The sequence below is a fragment of the Pipistrellus kuhlii genome, unplaced genomic scaffold (genome assembly GCF_014108245.1).
Source record: "Pipistrellus kuhlii isolate mPipKuh1 unplaced genomic scaffold, mPipKuh1.p scaffold_m20_p_18, whole genome shotgun sequence".
NCBI classification, from domain to species: domain Eukaryota; kingdom Metazoa; phylum Chordata; class Mammalia; order Chiroptera; family Vespertilionidae; genus Pipistrellus; species Pipistrellus kuhlii.
In genome coordinates this window covers 18297822-18313658 of record NW_023425493.1, presented here as the reverse complement: position 1 = coordinate 18313658, position 15837 = coordinate 18297822, and the positions used below count along the sequence as shown (strand labels likewise).

Genomic DNA, 15837 nt, shown 5'->3' with positions numbered 1-15837 from the left:
AAGGGCCACCCTTCCCCCCCACACACACACACAAAAAAAAGGTGTTCTAAATACCCTTTGGTAGGGGGTTAGTTAATATTATAGTATATTTATGGTGTGAGGTACTGTGCACTGGGTGACAGTTTGAGGGATGGTTATATTTACTCCTGAGAAACAGCTGAGTGTATCCTGGAGCATAGGGACCATGTAGCAGACTTTCTGGGTTCAAATCCTAACTGCATCATTTATTAGCAGTGACCATTAGCAAGTTACTTAACATCATCTATAAAGGGGATATAATTATACTTCTCTCCTACAGGTCTGTTTTGAGAATTAATTAAGTTAATATTTAAACCCTAAGTAAGCATAGTAATAACCACATAAGTGTTTGCATTTACTATTACATATTGACATGGAAGAATGTTCATTATATAATATTGAGGGGGGAAATAAGTTGCACTACACTGTGGAATATGATTCAATTTTGTAAAAACAGACATATACATAGACCAAAAAATGTAGTTTGTGAACTTAGAAAGCTTGGAACCTCTAGAACTCTTGACTCACTGTAAGAGGCAATCATTGGCCTGGATAAGGTCACCCAGGGAGAGGGTATAGTGTTAGATAAAACCCAAAAGTCAGCTGAAACCGGTTTGGCTCAGCGGTAGAGCGTCGGTCTGCGGTCTGCGGACTGAAAGGTCCCGGGTTCGATTCCAGTCAAGGGCATGTGCATTGGTTGCAGGCACATCCCTGGTAGGGGGTGTGCAAGAAGCAGCTGGTCGATGTTTCTCTCTCATCGATGTTTCTAGCTCTCTATTTCTCTTCCTTCCTCTCTGTAAAAAAATAAATAAAATATATTAAAAACAACAACAACAACAAAAAATCCCAAAAGTCAAACTCACTTCATTGAACTTTAAGATTTAATGGAGAAGGACTGGCTAGCAAAGAAGAATGAGAAAGAGAACTGGAGGTGGGAAATCAGAGTCTAGTGTATAGAAGCAAAGAGAATAGTGAATCAAGAGTGGTCAGCTGTGATGAATGCTGCCAAGATGTCAGGCAGATTAGGGCTTTTTATTTGAAAATGTCCATTAGATTTAGAAGTGAAGAGATTTTTGGGCAACCACATTGGATTTGCTTGAAAGGTGATTGAAAAGTATAGTCACCAAGAATAAGCCACAGCTGGGTCCTGAGAACTTTATTGATTGAATATATAGTCTTTTTTTTTTTTTTTTTTTTTTAAGAAATTTGTGAAGGAAAAAGAGAGCAGTAGCAGAGTAGGGTGCTGGGTTGAGGGACTTTTTTTGTTTGTTTTAAGCAAGAAGACTTGATTTAAGCATAAATGTTGATAGGAGGAATCTTGAAGAGAGGAGAAGAAAAGAGATACATAAGAGAACAATAAAATGGTTGATGTTTCTTGAAAGAATGTGAAGGTGGGGAGATCTTGAAACAGATGAAGTATTCTTATGGCTCCTTGCCTCTAAGAGTTGCTTTTTCTGTTCTTTTCCCATTCTCCCTATTTATGAACTCTCAGCCTGCATGCTAAGAGGGACAGTAAAATTCTTTTAAATTTATTGGCTATTAGTTTCTGTGAGCCTCTATACTTATGAGGTGAATATTTTGATGGTACTTGAAGTATGTACTCTTAGTTGGCTTTAGATTGCTATAAGCAGTCAAGTAGTGTTGTGAAGTTGCATCCTTATTTGATTTATAGGGCCTTCTACTTTTTTTTTCTATCATTTTAACCATGTTCTCTATATCATTTATTATTGCTTTAGTGAAATTGTGTTTATTTTCTGTTGGCAAGTTAGAGTCATCCTTAGCTAACTTGGGAAGTTTATTATTATTTTGTGCTTTATTTATATTTTACATAATGCAAATAGAATCATGTCAAATATAGTTTCTTTTTTAATCCTCATGATATTTTACTTTAATCTGAACAAATCAGTATTGTTCATTTATGCTTCAACTTTTACATGAAACAACTTGTTTCTCTACCAGATGCCAGTTAAACTCACTGTAAAATGGAGAGTAGAAAAAAAATCTTGAATCACTTAAATGGATAATAAAAGTATTTTTTCAGTTTTCTGAAATTTAAGAAGCTTTTAGTATAATAAGACACAGAGTGCAATAGAATGATATAGATTTTGTTACTGGTTTCTGAAAACTATGGCCACTGCTTATGAGAGGAATGGCCAACACTTGATCCTTTAAATACACAAATGTAATCATGTCAGAGACCCTGCATGATCTTGTTTCCTCCCTTCTCCAGCTTTCACCATTTTCTCTCTCCCACCACCTGGGTCTTAAAGGATGTCATGTCTTTTTTGTCTCAGAGCTGTTCCAGATAGCTCTTCCTTGCCTACACTTAGTTAAAATTTTTAACATATATTTTTACTGATTTCAGAGAAGGAGAGAGAGATAGAAACATCAATGATGAGAGAGAATCATTGATCGGCTGCCTCCCTCATAGCCCCTGTTGGAGATCGAGTCTGCAACCCGGGCATGTGCCTGACCAGGAATTTAACAGTGACCTCCTGGTTCTTAGGTCAGTGCTCAGCCACTGAGCCACACCAGCTGGGCTTAATTTTTTATTTATCCTTTAGGTCTAAGATTAAATGATTTTTTCCTTTCTACTTCACAGATTAGATGAGTTCCTTCTGATTATGTTTCTATAGCACTAGCATTTTTTAAAAATTATTTTCATTACATATATAATAATAAAAGTGTAATATGCAAATTGATGGCTGAACAACGGAGTGACCAAACAGCAAAAGGACTGTCCGGACTACCACACTAAGACACCCACTGGCACCAGGCCAGCCAAGCGGGTGCGATGCGATTGGGGGCCTGGCCATTGCCCCATGATCGCCCCGCAGGATGCCGAGACCACTTTTCGGTGGGGTGATCAATCAGGGGGGCTCCGATGGGCTGTGTTGGGTGGGTGGGGGCTCCCTCTGTGGGGTTGGATCGCCCCAAAGAGGAAGGCTCAGGCTACCCCTGGCAGCACTGCAGCAGGTGGGCGGGGCCTTCCTCTGTGGGGGTGATCCATTGTGGAGCCCCAGCCAGGTGGGCAGGGCCTATCTCTTTAGGGCCATTCATTGTGGAGTCCTGTGATGGATCACCCCAAAGAGGGAAGGCCCAGGCTACCCAGCAAAAGCACTGCAGTGGGTGGTCAGGGCCTCCCTCTGCAGGGGCGATCTGTCGCAGGGCTCCCAGACTGTGAGAGGGCACATGCTGGGCTGAGGGACAACCCCCTCCAGTGCATGAATTTTGTGCACTGGGTCTCTAGTTCTATATAATAAAAGGGTAATATGTAAATTGTCCCCTCGACTTGGAGTTTGGCTAGGAGTTTGACCAGGGGTTGGGGCTGGCCCGCCAACTGCCCACTGCCCCTCCCCCCGGCCAGCCCGGTGCAATAGGCCCTGATGGGGGAGGGCCAGCCAGACCCCACCCATGCACTAATTCATTCACCGGGCCTCTAGTTTGTAATATCTGTTGAATATCTACTTCAAAGCAAGCTTTTAGACTGCTTGAGTATGGGCCCATGTTTGTTCTTTTAACAGCTAATATCCCCACTGTTAGGCACTATTTATTCTACTTCATACTTGGCTCTCAGCAAATATTTGTTAAATGAATGGGTGGGATGGGTCAGATTGAGAAAAAGGTTTTCCAAGAGTATAAAAGAATACAGTCTGATGCTGCACTGGGGGACCAAGGAGTTTGCTAAAACATCTCACCTGTGACCTGACTGGTTTGGCTCGGCCTGCAGACTCAGGGGTCTCAGGTTTGATTCCAGTCAAGGGCATGTACCTTGGTTGCTGGCACATCCCCAGTGGGGAGTGTGGAGGAGGCAGCTGATCGCTGTTTCTCTCTCATCCATGTTTCTGACTCTCTATCCCTCTCCATTCCTCTCTGTGAAAAATCAATAAAATATGTTTTTTTAAAAAATCTCACCTGTTCTGTTTAGGAGGGAAGTGAAAATAAAAAGCTTCATCTGAAGACATATGTTAGGAAGCCTTGTTTTTTGGGGTGAATTTGATAACAGTTGAGGCATGTTGGTTAGGTGAGCAGTTTCTAAAAGAAGTTAAAAGTGCATTGAAGTTAATGGAACAGAGGTTTTTAAAGAGTATAGAATGTAGGTGGGAAAGCAGGGTGCCTTGTGATGAAATTACAAGAGAGGATAAGGGTGTGTGTTATAGATAGTGGCTGGATTTAAATATTATGAGAAGCATTATGTGAATGACCCTTAGAGCTCTCCAGAGGTTTGAAAGAGATATTTAATTTCCTGTTCTGTCACATATTAGCTGAATGACCTTAGACTAGTTCTTTGGTCTGTCTGATACTGTTTCTTCATCAGTAAAATGGACATATGGATAGTTGGATAGTTGCCTCATATGTAATAGAGATTAGGGGGAAAAATATGGGAAACTATACAGTGGTTGGCTCAGAGAAAGAACACAGAAAATGATAGCAATGATTATTAACTGCCCCCGTGGATCACTCAAAATGTTAGAGGTCTGCCGAAACCGGTTTGGCTCAGTGGGTAGAGTGTCTGCCTGCGGACTGAAGGGTCCCAGGTTCGATTCCGGTCAAGGGCATGTACCTTGGTTGCGGGCACATCCCCAGTGGGAGGTGCAAGAGGCAGCTGGTCAATGTTTCTGTCTCATCGACATTTCTAACTCTCTATCCTCTCAATTCCTCTCTGTGTAAAATCAATAAATGGGGGTGGGGGGCATTTTAAAGTATTGTCTAGGACAACGTGCCTACATTTCTGTTTTCAGTTATTTCAATTTCCATGTTCGGATTCTGGCTGCTTACTGTCCATTGGATAGTGTGCACCTTGCGTCTTTGCTGCTGGGTTTCAGTATAGGTCAGGCTGAATTTAGGTCTGTAAGGGATGGGCACTCAGCAACATCACCACACTTCTAGAATCTGGGAACTTGATTGATAACAAACAGAATTTTTTTTTTTATAATATATTTTTATGATTTCAGGGAGGAAGGGAAAGGGAGAGAGAGAGAGAAGGCAAGAACTCTGCAGCTGCTTGGAGGAAGGCAGTGTGTGGCTGCTCTGAAGCTCACTTGAGAATCATTTATCAGCTGCCTCCTGCATGGCTTCTACCGGGGATCGAGCCTGCAGCCCAGGCATGTGCCCTGACCTAGGATCAAACTGTGACCCCCTGGTTCATAGGTCCACACTCAACCACTGAGCCACACTGGCTGGGCAACACGGAGTTTTTTAAATCTTTTTTTAATCGGAGAGGAGGGGAGAGGAAGAGAAAGATAGAAACATCAGTGATGAGAGGGAATCATTGATTAGCTGCCTCCTGCACGTTGGACTGAGCCCCAGGCATGTGCCCTTGACTAGAATCAAACCTGGGCCCCTTTGGTCTGCAAGCCAATTTTCTATCCACTGAGCCAAACCGGCTAGGGCGACACAGAATTCTTAACAAGGTAGATGTATTTGCCAAGTTGTAGCCTGGTAGATAGTATTATCTCTCTAGTAATTCCTGCAAAGAATCTATTTAGCTGGGGGCCACACCATTCCACTCTAAGAAACACTAAGATTTTTGTGTTTTTTTTTTGTTTTTTTTTGGTATCTGAGATTGAGGCCATGGATCTGGTAGTTAATTATTATTTTTAATAAGTATTTTTATTAGTTTTAGAGAGGGAGAGGGAAAGAGAGAAACATCAATGATGAGAATCATTGATTGGCTGCCTCCTGTATGCCCCCTACTGGGGATGGAGCCTGCAACCCAGGCATGTGCCCTGATTGGGAATTAAACCGATGACCTTTTGGTTCATAGGGGATGCTCAACCACTGAGCCACACTGGCTGGGCTAGTAGTTAATTTTTGCTCTGGGTGAGTAGCTGGGAGAAATATCTTCTCCCTTTCTGAGTAGTTTGTGCTGATCAATGAATCTTGATGGCAGTGTTTTATTGCTCCAGTTTAACTGTTCATTACCTTGTTCATGTCCAGAGAGTAAATAAATGAACCTCCAATACAGTTTATACATAGTTCTTGTATTATTTTTTTTTTTGGCTTCATAATAAGGTTTTAACTTGAGTATAGCCAGAGCAAGGGCTTTACATTTGCTGCAGTCTTCCGATTCATTTCATATCGATGTTGTGTTTTTTATCATGTGACTCCCATTGTTTCCATGGCATCATACAATTTAGCTTATTATATGGCCACCTTTAGCTCTCTTCTTTTCTCTTATCAATAAGAATAATTATGCTGTGTATATTTGTGTGTGTGTGTGTATGTGTGTGTGTGTGTGCCTTGTAATTTTACCATAAATTTTTACAGGCTACTTGCAAATTAGTATATGAATTCCATTTCTCTTGTTTTCCATTTCTTTTGTTTTCCTGCCTTTTGGACCTAGTAGTGTATGTGTGTTCTCTTCCCTTTTTATGAGTAATTTTCCAGCCTGGCTTTTTAAGCACCTCTTCTGTTTCTTTGGTCATTTTTTAAAAAAATTTATTTGATTTACCCCCCTCCCATTTCTATCATCCTTTCACTGCCAACCCTGCCTTTGATTCTTTATTCTTTTCTGTGTAAATTGAGATCCTAATAGCTTCTGCCATTGTCATTTGTTTACCTCTTAATTGAGGGACTCTCTTGATATGAAGATGAATCAGAAGATAGTGTCCTTAAGGACAGCATTGTGGGGACAATACATATCATTGTCCCATTTGTAACTTTATGATATAATCATCACAATGTATATTAACTATTTGTTTATGTGCCCCTTTCATTAGATTGTGAAGGTTAAGTAAGTTCAACTAATGTTCATTGAATGAATGAATGAATGATGTGTTTGTGTGTGTGTATGTGTGTAAAATGACAAGGGATATAAAAAGTACAGAGTGCTATTAGAAACCAGGGAAGTAGTAATAATGTTCAAGGAATCTGGGAAAGGCTTATAGGAGATGACATTAGTTTGGCTTTGAAGGGTATTACTCGGATTGCTGCCTCCTAACCACTCACCTGCCTGCCTGCCTGATTGCTCCTAACCATTCTGCCTGCCTACCTGATCGCCCCTAACTGCTCTCCCCTGCTGGACTGATCATCCCTAACTGCCTCTACCTCGGTTCCCGCCACACTGACTTTGTCTGGAAGATGTCCAGTTGACCCAGTCTAATTAGCATATTACCCTTTTATTAGAGTGTGTGTGTGTGTGTGAGAGAGAGAGAGAGTGTGTGTATCTATATATCTACCGTGTTTCCCCGAAAATAAGACATCCTCCAAAAATATTAGGTCTAGTAATAATTAATGTCGTTTTCTAATACTTTTTTAAATCGAATTTATTTAAACAATACAACAAAATTTAATCAACAATATAGTTGCCATTTTCTACTACTTGTGCTGACGCTCAGGAAGCATTTTAATCCCTCTGTTGTAAAATTCTTGTGATTTTGATGCAAAAAATTCGGTCAATGCATTTTTGAGGCATTCTTCATTATTAAATTTTTTTCCAAGAAGAAAGTTTTGCAAAGAACGAAACAAATGGTAATCAGAAGGGGCAATATCAGGAGAATATGCAGGTTGAGGGAGAACTTCCCATTCCAACTGGCGCAGTTTTTCAGCAGTGATTCTTGCAGTATGCGGTCGTGCGTTATCGTGGTGAAGAATTACGCCCTTCCGATTAATCAGCGTGGGTTCTTTTTCTCTTAAAGTTTGGGCTAACCTTTCCAATTGGGCACTATACACTGCACTTGTAATGGTTTGGTTAGATGGTAAAAGTTCATAATGAAGAATTCCTTTAAAATTCCACCAAACACACAACATCACTTTTTTCGCATGCAAGTCAGGTTTTGGCGTGGGCTGCGGAGCCTCATTTTTGTCCAACCATTGAGGCCGCCTTTTCAAATTAACATACAGCACCCATTCTTCATATCCGGTAACAATTTGCTCTAAAAACGGCAAACGGTTTTGACGAGAGAGGAGCGAACTGCAAATTGTGACTCTTTGATTATGGTTGTTGTCGGTCAACTCATGAGGAACCCATTTTCCAAACTTTTGGACTTTGCCAAGTGCACGCAATTGATTGGAAATTGTTTTTTGTGAACAATTTAAAGTTATCGCAAGCTCTTGTTGGGTAATTTGAGGATTTTGCACCAAAAGAGCTTGAAGAGCTTCTTGATCATTGGACACACGGCCTCGACCACTCTTGTCATCTAACGAAAAATTTCCCTCGCGAAATTTCTCAAACCAATGCTGGCATTTTCTGGCGCTAACTGCATCTTGACCAAGAGCACTACAGATGTTTTTTGCAGCCTCACTTGCTTTTCTTCCTAATTGGAACTCATAAAGCATGCAGTGCCGAATATGCTCTTCATCCGCCATCTTCTTAGCCCTAGTTTTGCAACAAAAAACAAACCAAACACAAACTTCTTCAAGCAAAACTTGTTAATTGCACTTCACACGTTCTGTAGATACCACGTGTTTGAAGGTTCTGTCAATACAAGTCAACGCCAAGCAAGATTTTAAACGAATGTTTAAAAACGACATTAATTATTACTAGACCCGATAAGACCTAGCACATGGAAAGATAAGACATCCCCTGAAAATAAGATCTAGTGCAACTTTGGGAGAAAAAATTAATATAAGACACTGTCTTATTTTTGGGGAAACAGGGTATCATGAAGAACAGACCTATTTAGATAGAACTTCAGGTATTCTTATGACGGTATAAAGATAACTATTAGGACAAAATCCTTTCCTGACTTTAATGAAAGACAAGATAAGTAAGGACATTTTCTTTACTAACATTGTTATATTGATGCTCAATGAATACTGATGGTATTATTGCAGGTAAATTGGCAGGATGAGGAGCAGCAAATCAAAAGAGGTGCCTTTACCAAATCCAAGAAACTCCCAAAGCAAGGATTCTGTTCAAGGTATGATTTGTGTGTTTTTTTAAACTGAATTTATTAATCCTTTGTATAAAATTCTGAACTGATCAGTAAATAAAAATTATATACATGCTTTGATTTATAAAAGGGAATAATTAAAAATTTTTAATGTATGCTTAATACAGTTTAAAAATAGTATTTTCTATTTTAAAATTTTAATCTTGTTTTAAAAATACAAGGTAACTTCTAAGGCATCCTATGGTAAAGGAAAAAAATATTTTTTTTGTAAAAGAATCAGTATATGTAAAACTAGTTTTATACAATTTCTTAGAAATTCTGAATTAAGTAATATGACATAGTTCTTAATATCCACCTATAGTGCACAGGTAAAAATAATAGTCTCGTTGAACTCTTTAAAATGATGCTTTTGGGAGTAACTGTAATTTAGAGTGTGGTATTTTTTTGAGGGATATGGACAAACTAGAGTACATCTGGAGGAAGATTATGGGTTTCTGAGGGATATGGAAATCATGTCACATAAGGAGTGTTTGGAGGAATGAAAATATCCTAGAGAAGGATGACTAAGGGGAAATATATGGCCTATACTATGTGAAGGGCTGTTATATAAAAGATTTTAGGTGTAGTTTTCTAATCTTTATACACAATGTGACTTACCATACAATGCAAAATTTTGTATTAATATTTGTTCAGCTCATTGGGCTAAGTTGTTGGAGATGTGAAATGGGTTAGTCCAGCTGTCCGAAGGACAAATAGGACCAGTGTCTAATACAATCAACTGTATACTGTATTAGGAAGCTCAACGTTATTGGATGGGAGGACCATGTTTTGGCTCAATATAGTACAGCACTTGTTAGAGAATAGTTCTGCCTAATAAAGTGGATTTCAAACTTTTGAATGTATTTGGGAGCTTATTAAATTGCAGATACCAAGGTCTACTTCCGAGCTTTTGATTCAGTAAATATCATTGTTCCCCAGCAGATACAACCACATCGTGGGATGCACTTTCTCAGACCAAGGCTGCTGTAAGTAGTTATAGTTTTCATTTATTTCTTTCTATTTTAAAATCAATTACGTGTTGTGATTGAATAAATTAAAATTTTTTCTATAGTGCTTTTGGTAACGTAATAAGGTTGACATTTTGGTAAGAAATTACATATCATATATTACAAAATGAACATTAATGACAGCTATCCTATATAATAAAAGAGTGATATGCAAATTGACCATCGCTCCAACACACAAGATGGTTGCCCCTATGTGGACTCAAGATAGACGCCACAAGATGGCCAGCAGGGGAGGGCAGTTGGGAGTGACCAGGCTTGCAATGGAGGGCAGTTGGGGGCGATCAAACCTGCAGGGGAGGGCAGTTAGGGGGGACCCAGGCCTGCAAAGGCGAGCAGTTGGGGGGGACCAGACCTGCAGGGGAGGGCAGTTGTGGGTGATCAGACCAGTAGGGGAGGGCAGTTGAGAGGGACCAGACCTGCAAGGGAAGGCAGTTGGGGGCATTCAAGCCTTCAGGGGAGGGCAGTTAGGGGTGACCAGGCTGGCAGAGGAGGGAAGTTGGGGGTGACCAGATCTACAGGGAAAGGCAGTTGTGGGGTACCCAGGCCTGCAGGGGAGAGCAGTTGGGAGGGATCAGGCCTGCAGGGGAGTGCAAATGAGGGTGACTAAGCCTGCAGGGGAGGGCAGTTAAGGGCAAACAGGCTGGCAGGGGAGCAGTTAAACATTAATGAGACTGGCAGGGGAGTGGTTACGGGGTGGTCAGGCAGTTAGGGGAAATCAGGAAGGTAGGCAGGCGAGCAGTTGGGAGCCAGCAGTCCTGGATTGTGAGAGGGATCCCAGATTGGAGAGGGTGCAGGCTGGGCTGAGCCCCCCCCCCCCTCCCCGCAATGCATGAATTTCATGCACCGGGTCACCAGTTAAATAATAAAAGAATAATCAAGACACTTGAGGTATCTGGAACATTAACACTATGACATATATAATATTGAAATAATTTCTGCTATTCTCGTTTATTAAATTTGCTCGTTTGGTATGTTGAAATGAAGATTTAAAACAGAATGAATTTGGGAAGGTGGAGCTAAGTCTATGTAAAGGGCTCAGTCAGGAAATGAAAGAACTACTTCTTGAATGGACTATGAATTGTCTCTTCTTTTTTTGTGGCAATAATAGAAGGTTTTCTTTCAGCATTACTGAAGAATGACTATGAGCAACCTATTCTCATTTGTTTCTGTCTAGTTTTGTCAGGAGTTTAGTAAAATAAATACATATGGCATGTGATGCATAGTCCCTTTGAAGGGAGACTCCTTCCTTTTTCATTTGCTCTCTGGGCACATTAATCTTCTAATATGTCCTTTTTGTTTTCTTTTGTATTCTATCTGAATTTGAATCACCTACTTCTTTATTATTTGAATACTAGAGGCCTGATGCATGAATATTTGATCCCCTTAGCCTGGCCTGCGCCTTCTCGCAGTCTGGGAACCCTCAGGAGATGTCGGACTAACAACTTAGGCCCGCTCCCCTAAGTCTGGCCACCCTCTGTAGGAGGGGACAGCGATTGGGGGCCGTGGTGGAGGGGTGGGGGGGGCAGGGCCAACCACTTGGCGCCCTCCCCTTTTCCCCATCTCCCCTCCACCACGGCCCCAATCGCTATCCCTTCCTTCTACCCACTGGCACCCGACTTAGCTGGCCTGGCACTGCCCACTTGCTGGCTCCACCTCCCATTGACCAAGTGTTCTGCTGTTTGGTCAATTTGCATATTAGTCTTTTATTATATAGGATGTTATTTTCTGTCTCCTAATCTTTTGAACTGGTTTGAAAACCAATCTGGAAAATGTACAGTAACCTACATTTGGTTATAATGCTGGGTCAAAATTTTCTTTTTAATCCTTATCTGAGGATGTTTTTTCCCATTGATTTCTAGAGAGAATGGAAGGGAGGGAGGATAGGGAGAGAGATAGAAACATTGATGTAAGACAGACACATCAATTGGTTGCTTCTCTTACTCCCTCCTACAGGGTCAGGGGAACCTGAAACTGAGTTATGCAGGCAGGCCGATGTTATAACCACTGAGCAAAACCACCATTAATAACCTGACCTCATTAATAATAATTTACCTGAGGATATGTTTTTTTAATTGATTTTAGGGAGAGAGGTGAGGTCAGAGAGATAAACATCAACTGCTTGCCTCCTGTACATGTCCTGACAAGGGATTGAACCCACAACTTAGATATGTGCCTTGACTGGGAAGCAAATACGCAACCTTTTGGTGCATAGAAAGATGCTCCAGCCAATTGAGCCACCTGGCCAGAGCTATATTTTCTCTCTTCTACATGGCATTAAACATCTATGAATTTAGGGATAGTTTCTATCCTCCAATTTAATTTAGAGCTAAACTAATTTAGAACTGAACTTTTAGTTAGTTTTTCAAAATGATTGGATTTTTAAAAAGAATTTTTAAGGGTGATAAGAGCTCATAAATGGAGGAGGGGAAGCCTGATACTGAACTATTATAGGATTATTTCACTTTTGTGAGTACATTGCACTGCAAAGATTCAGAAAAAGAAAAGTCAGAATTTTATACAAAGTCTTTTTTGTCTCTCTGTGATGGAATTTTTATTATTTTAATTTGTTTTCTGTTTAATAGATCTAAATACATTTTTTCCCACCATTTTGATACTACAAATGATTACTATTTAGGGGGAAATGCTTTTTAAAATCATTAAAAACATTGGTGGTTATACCAAAAACTGACATATTGTAAATTTTATGGAAACCCGAATTCTATCTTGTTATTTTTATCCTTATTGTGAAACTTATTTTACAGACATAAGACTATAAAAAGTTGTGGCTGTTTGAATAGTACTCTTAAGTTTTAGTGTGGCTGAGTTATTCTTTCCTAATTTTTGCATGTAACATGCATAAGATCTATTCATAATGATATGCAGCATATAATGTGATAAAATTTTTACTGCTTTAATAAAAAAAATTAAAAAATAGGTCAAGACAAATAGAAAGTCTTCCACATACCTCAGAATCTTTTTGGTTTTCTTGTCTAAATTTGGGCAGCATTGTGCCAGCTGTTGGTATAGCTGAATTAGTAAATAATGAAAACACTATGTTTTTGTTCATTAAAGTAAAATATTCCTGAGATTTTCCTACTTTGGAGAAAGGTATTGGGCAATATAGCTTTAAATAACTCCATAATTTGATAGTAGTTGGCTATTTACAGAATTAATCTATTTGTTGTAATGTTATTTCACTTTAGCTGAGACACATTGAAAACAAATTAGAAGTAACCCCTACAAGTACAGCTATGTTTGATTCTGTCATGGATACCAAGAAATCTTCTGCAAGTGCTACCCGAAAAATAAGTAGAAAAGGTATGTATGCAGTTACTGGATATATTTAATATAACATTTTCCTGTTGGTTTTGATTCAGTTGAATTTCTTCTTATAGTCCCATGTATTTGCTTACTCCCTTGTCAGAGACTATACCTCTTCATTTTTCCTTTGGTATTAAATAAGTATGAAGCAGCCTCAAATTTAGTGACTGTAAGTGCTTTTTTCCTCATCGGTTAATTAGGGACTTTTGATTTTGAGCCTTTGGGGTTATATGTCTTTTTAAAAAAAGAAATTCACAGGTCTTTATGTCACTTAGAAATTTAGTTGGCTTAATAAGATTTATATCTTTTGTTGGAGTTTAAAATCATAAATGGAATATCTATCTTATAGATACTATCATAAATTCACACAATGCCAATTTTTTTTTGGTTTATTTTTTATGTATTTAATTCTTTGGTTTCCTAATCAGTGGGCTAAAATGTGCAGGTTAGTACTTTCCACTGAAATTGTTATTTAAAAAAAAAATATCTGTGAATCTTTTAAGTTTTAGCTGATATTTCCTTTTTTAAGTGAGTGAGAGCCTTTGACAAAAAGAAATTTTATATGTTCAATTTTATTTTGCATTGTTTATATAGAATGTAATCTTCCTCTATAGATTTGAGTTACTATAATAATTTAAGTAGCCTGAGTTTTTTCCATCTACTTATATAATATAATATCCAACTAGAGATCTCAGAAATAAATGGTGCCTAAATTATTTTCTTAGATCTTTGCCAGATTCAGAGATAGTAGTATTTTATATCATATGTTCTCACAGATTTTTTTCCTCTCCAGATGGTAGATACCTGGATGATTCTTGGCTTAATGCTCCAACCTCCAAGTCTAAATCACGGAAAGAGAAATCTCGTAGTCCTCTCAGAGTTACCACCCTGGAAAGTAATGTAAAGAAAAACAATCGTGTGGAATTCCGTGAACCTTTGGCTTCTTACAGGTTAGTGTTGTTTTTCTTAAAAAGTTATCAAATAGGGCTATCCTGTTATATTTAAGATTATAGTTTATTTTCTGACTTTTTCATAGCACCCTGGCTTTGGAATTATTACCTTTTCATTAAAAAATAAATAAAGCAAAAGTCTTTTATATTATGAAATACTGACTTTCTACATTTATTGATTAAGTATTTGGGGAGGGAAGAAGTAGTAATATTTGTTCCAGGCCTCTACTACCATTACAATAAGTAGTTTTCTACAGACAAATTACTCGGGAAGTGTGGTTCTCCCTCCCCCGCTTCCCCAATATCTCATATGGGATTTTATACATAATGAACTTTGTATAGCGTAGTTTTCTTCTTTTTTTTGATAGCATTAATTAGTTACCTAAAATTTCTTCTTGAGAGTGTGGGTTGGTTTATTGTTTTACCTTTTGCCAGTGGCTCCTTTCAGGAACTTATTTAGTTAAATGTTCAAGTTTAATTAATGAGTTTTGATAGTATGGATGATATACAATGCTTTTTGTGTTTTTGGTTAGGTAACAATTTAAGATATTCAACAGATAAAATTATCAAATTTTGTCTTTGAGGGACATTTTACTAATGATAAAAATGTGTTTGTGCTGTTAGTATAGCAAATAGTAATAAATAATAAACACTGACCCTTATATTTTTTTGTTGCATTTATAAGCACTTGTAGTATTTTAAAGTTCCAATCAATAAATCAAGGAGTTTCATGATACTGTTGATAGTAATGGGTATATGTTTGTACTCTTAAATTTGAGAGAAAGAATTTGGGAGATGGAGGTGGATTATGAGCTCCATTTTCAGTAACTCAATTTAATGCAATTTTGAAATGTCTAGGTGAAAATATTTAGTAGTCACTTGAAAATTTGGATACTAACGTGTGCAGAAAGGTCAGGGCTGGGAATATAAATTTTGGAGTTGTCACTAGTGTTGTAAAAATCAAAATGGTGAAAGAAATGTAAAGAGAAGGCTATGGACTTAATCTGGATAAAAGTTCATCGTTTAGAAAAAAGAGAAAGGAAATTTTGAAAAATAACCAGAGTTCAGAATCTTTAACCACAAAAATATTAAGCAACTTGCTTAGAAACGTAATAACTATCAGTATTGAAACTAAATTACTGACTATTATAGATTTTAAGGTTCTTTCTTCTAAGAATACTACTTAATATTTAAAATTGTGTAAATTATGCATCTTTTAAGAAAAAAATGCCTATAAGCTAATAGTGACTAGAACGCCCTTCACCTGGCCAACTCAACTGCATTTATCACTTTAAATTCATCTTTTATCACCATCTTTCTGAAACATCGTGAGATCTGTGTCTACCCCACTTCATTCCCCCAGCCTGTTTAACCCTTCTTCTATACTGCCACAATACTATATAACTTCCTTCACTAGAGCATTTCATATTGCATTATATTTTGTTTCTATATCGACCCATTGCATTAATTTATATAAGCCTGTAAATCTCTTATTCTCAAAGCCCTGTCTTAATGCCTATCATTTACTAAGTATTCCATAAATATTTCCCCAACATTTTATTGTGAAATTTTCATATTTATAGAAATGTAGAAAAAATTGTATAGTGAATACCCTTACATGTATTTAGCAAATATTTAGTGAGT

General features: G+C 38.3%; 1 protein-coding gene across 4 annotated transcripts in view; it reads left to right on the top strand.

Moving 5' to 3' along the window:
* The window catches only part of CEP350 (centrosomal protein 350), a 102654-nt gene that overhangs the window by 4695 nt on the left and 82122 nt on the right, over nt 1–15837 (top strand). For 3 of the 4 annotated variants that reach the window (XM_045583171.1, XM_036441967.2, XM_036441965.2), the window contains exons 2-5: nt 8797–8882; nt 9834–9880; nt 13126–13240; nt 14037–14193. In XM_045583171.1, the coding sequence (XP_045439127.1) occupies nt 8810–8882; nt 9834–9880; nt 13126–13240; nt 14037–14193 (392 nt within the window). In that variant the 5' untranslated portion in view covers nt 8797–8809. The remainder of the gene's footprint in view (nt 1–8796; nt 8883–9833; nt 9881–13125; nt 13241–14036; nt 14194–15837) is intronic. The other variant, XM_045583170.1, reaches the window with a different exon arrangement.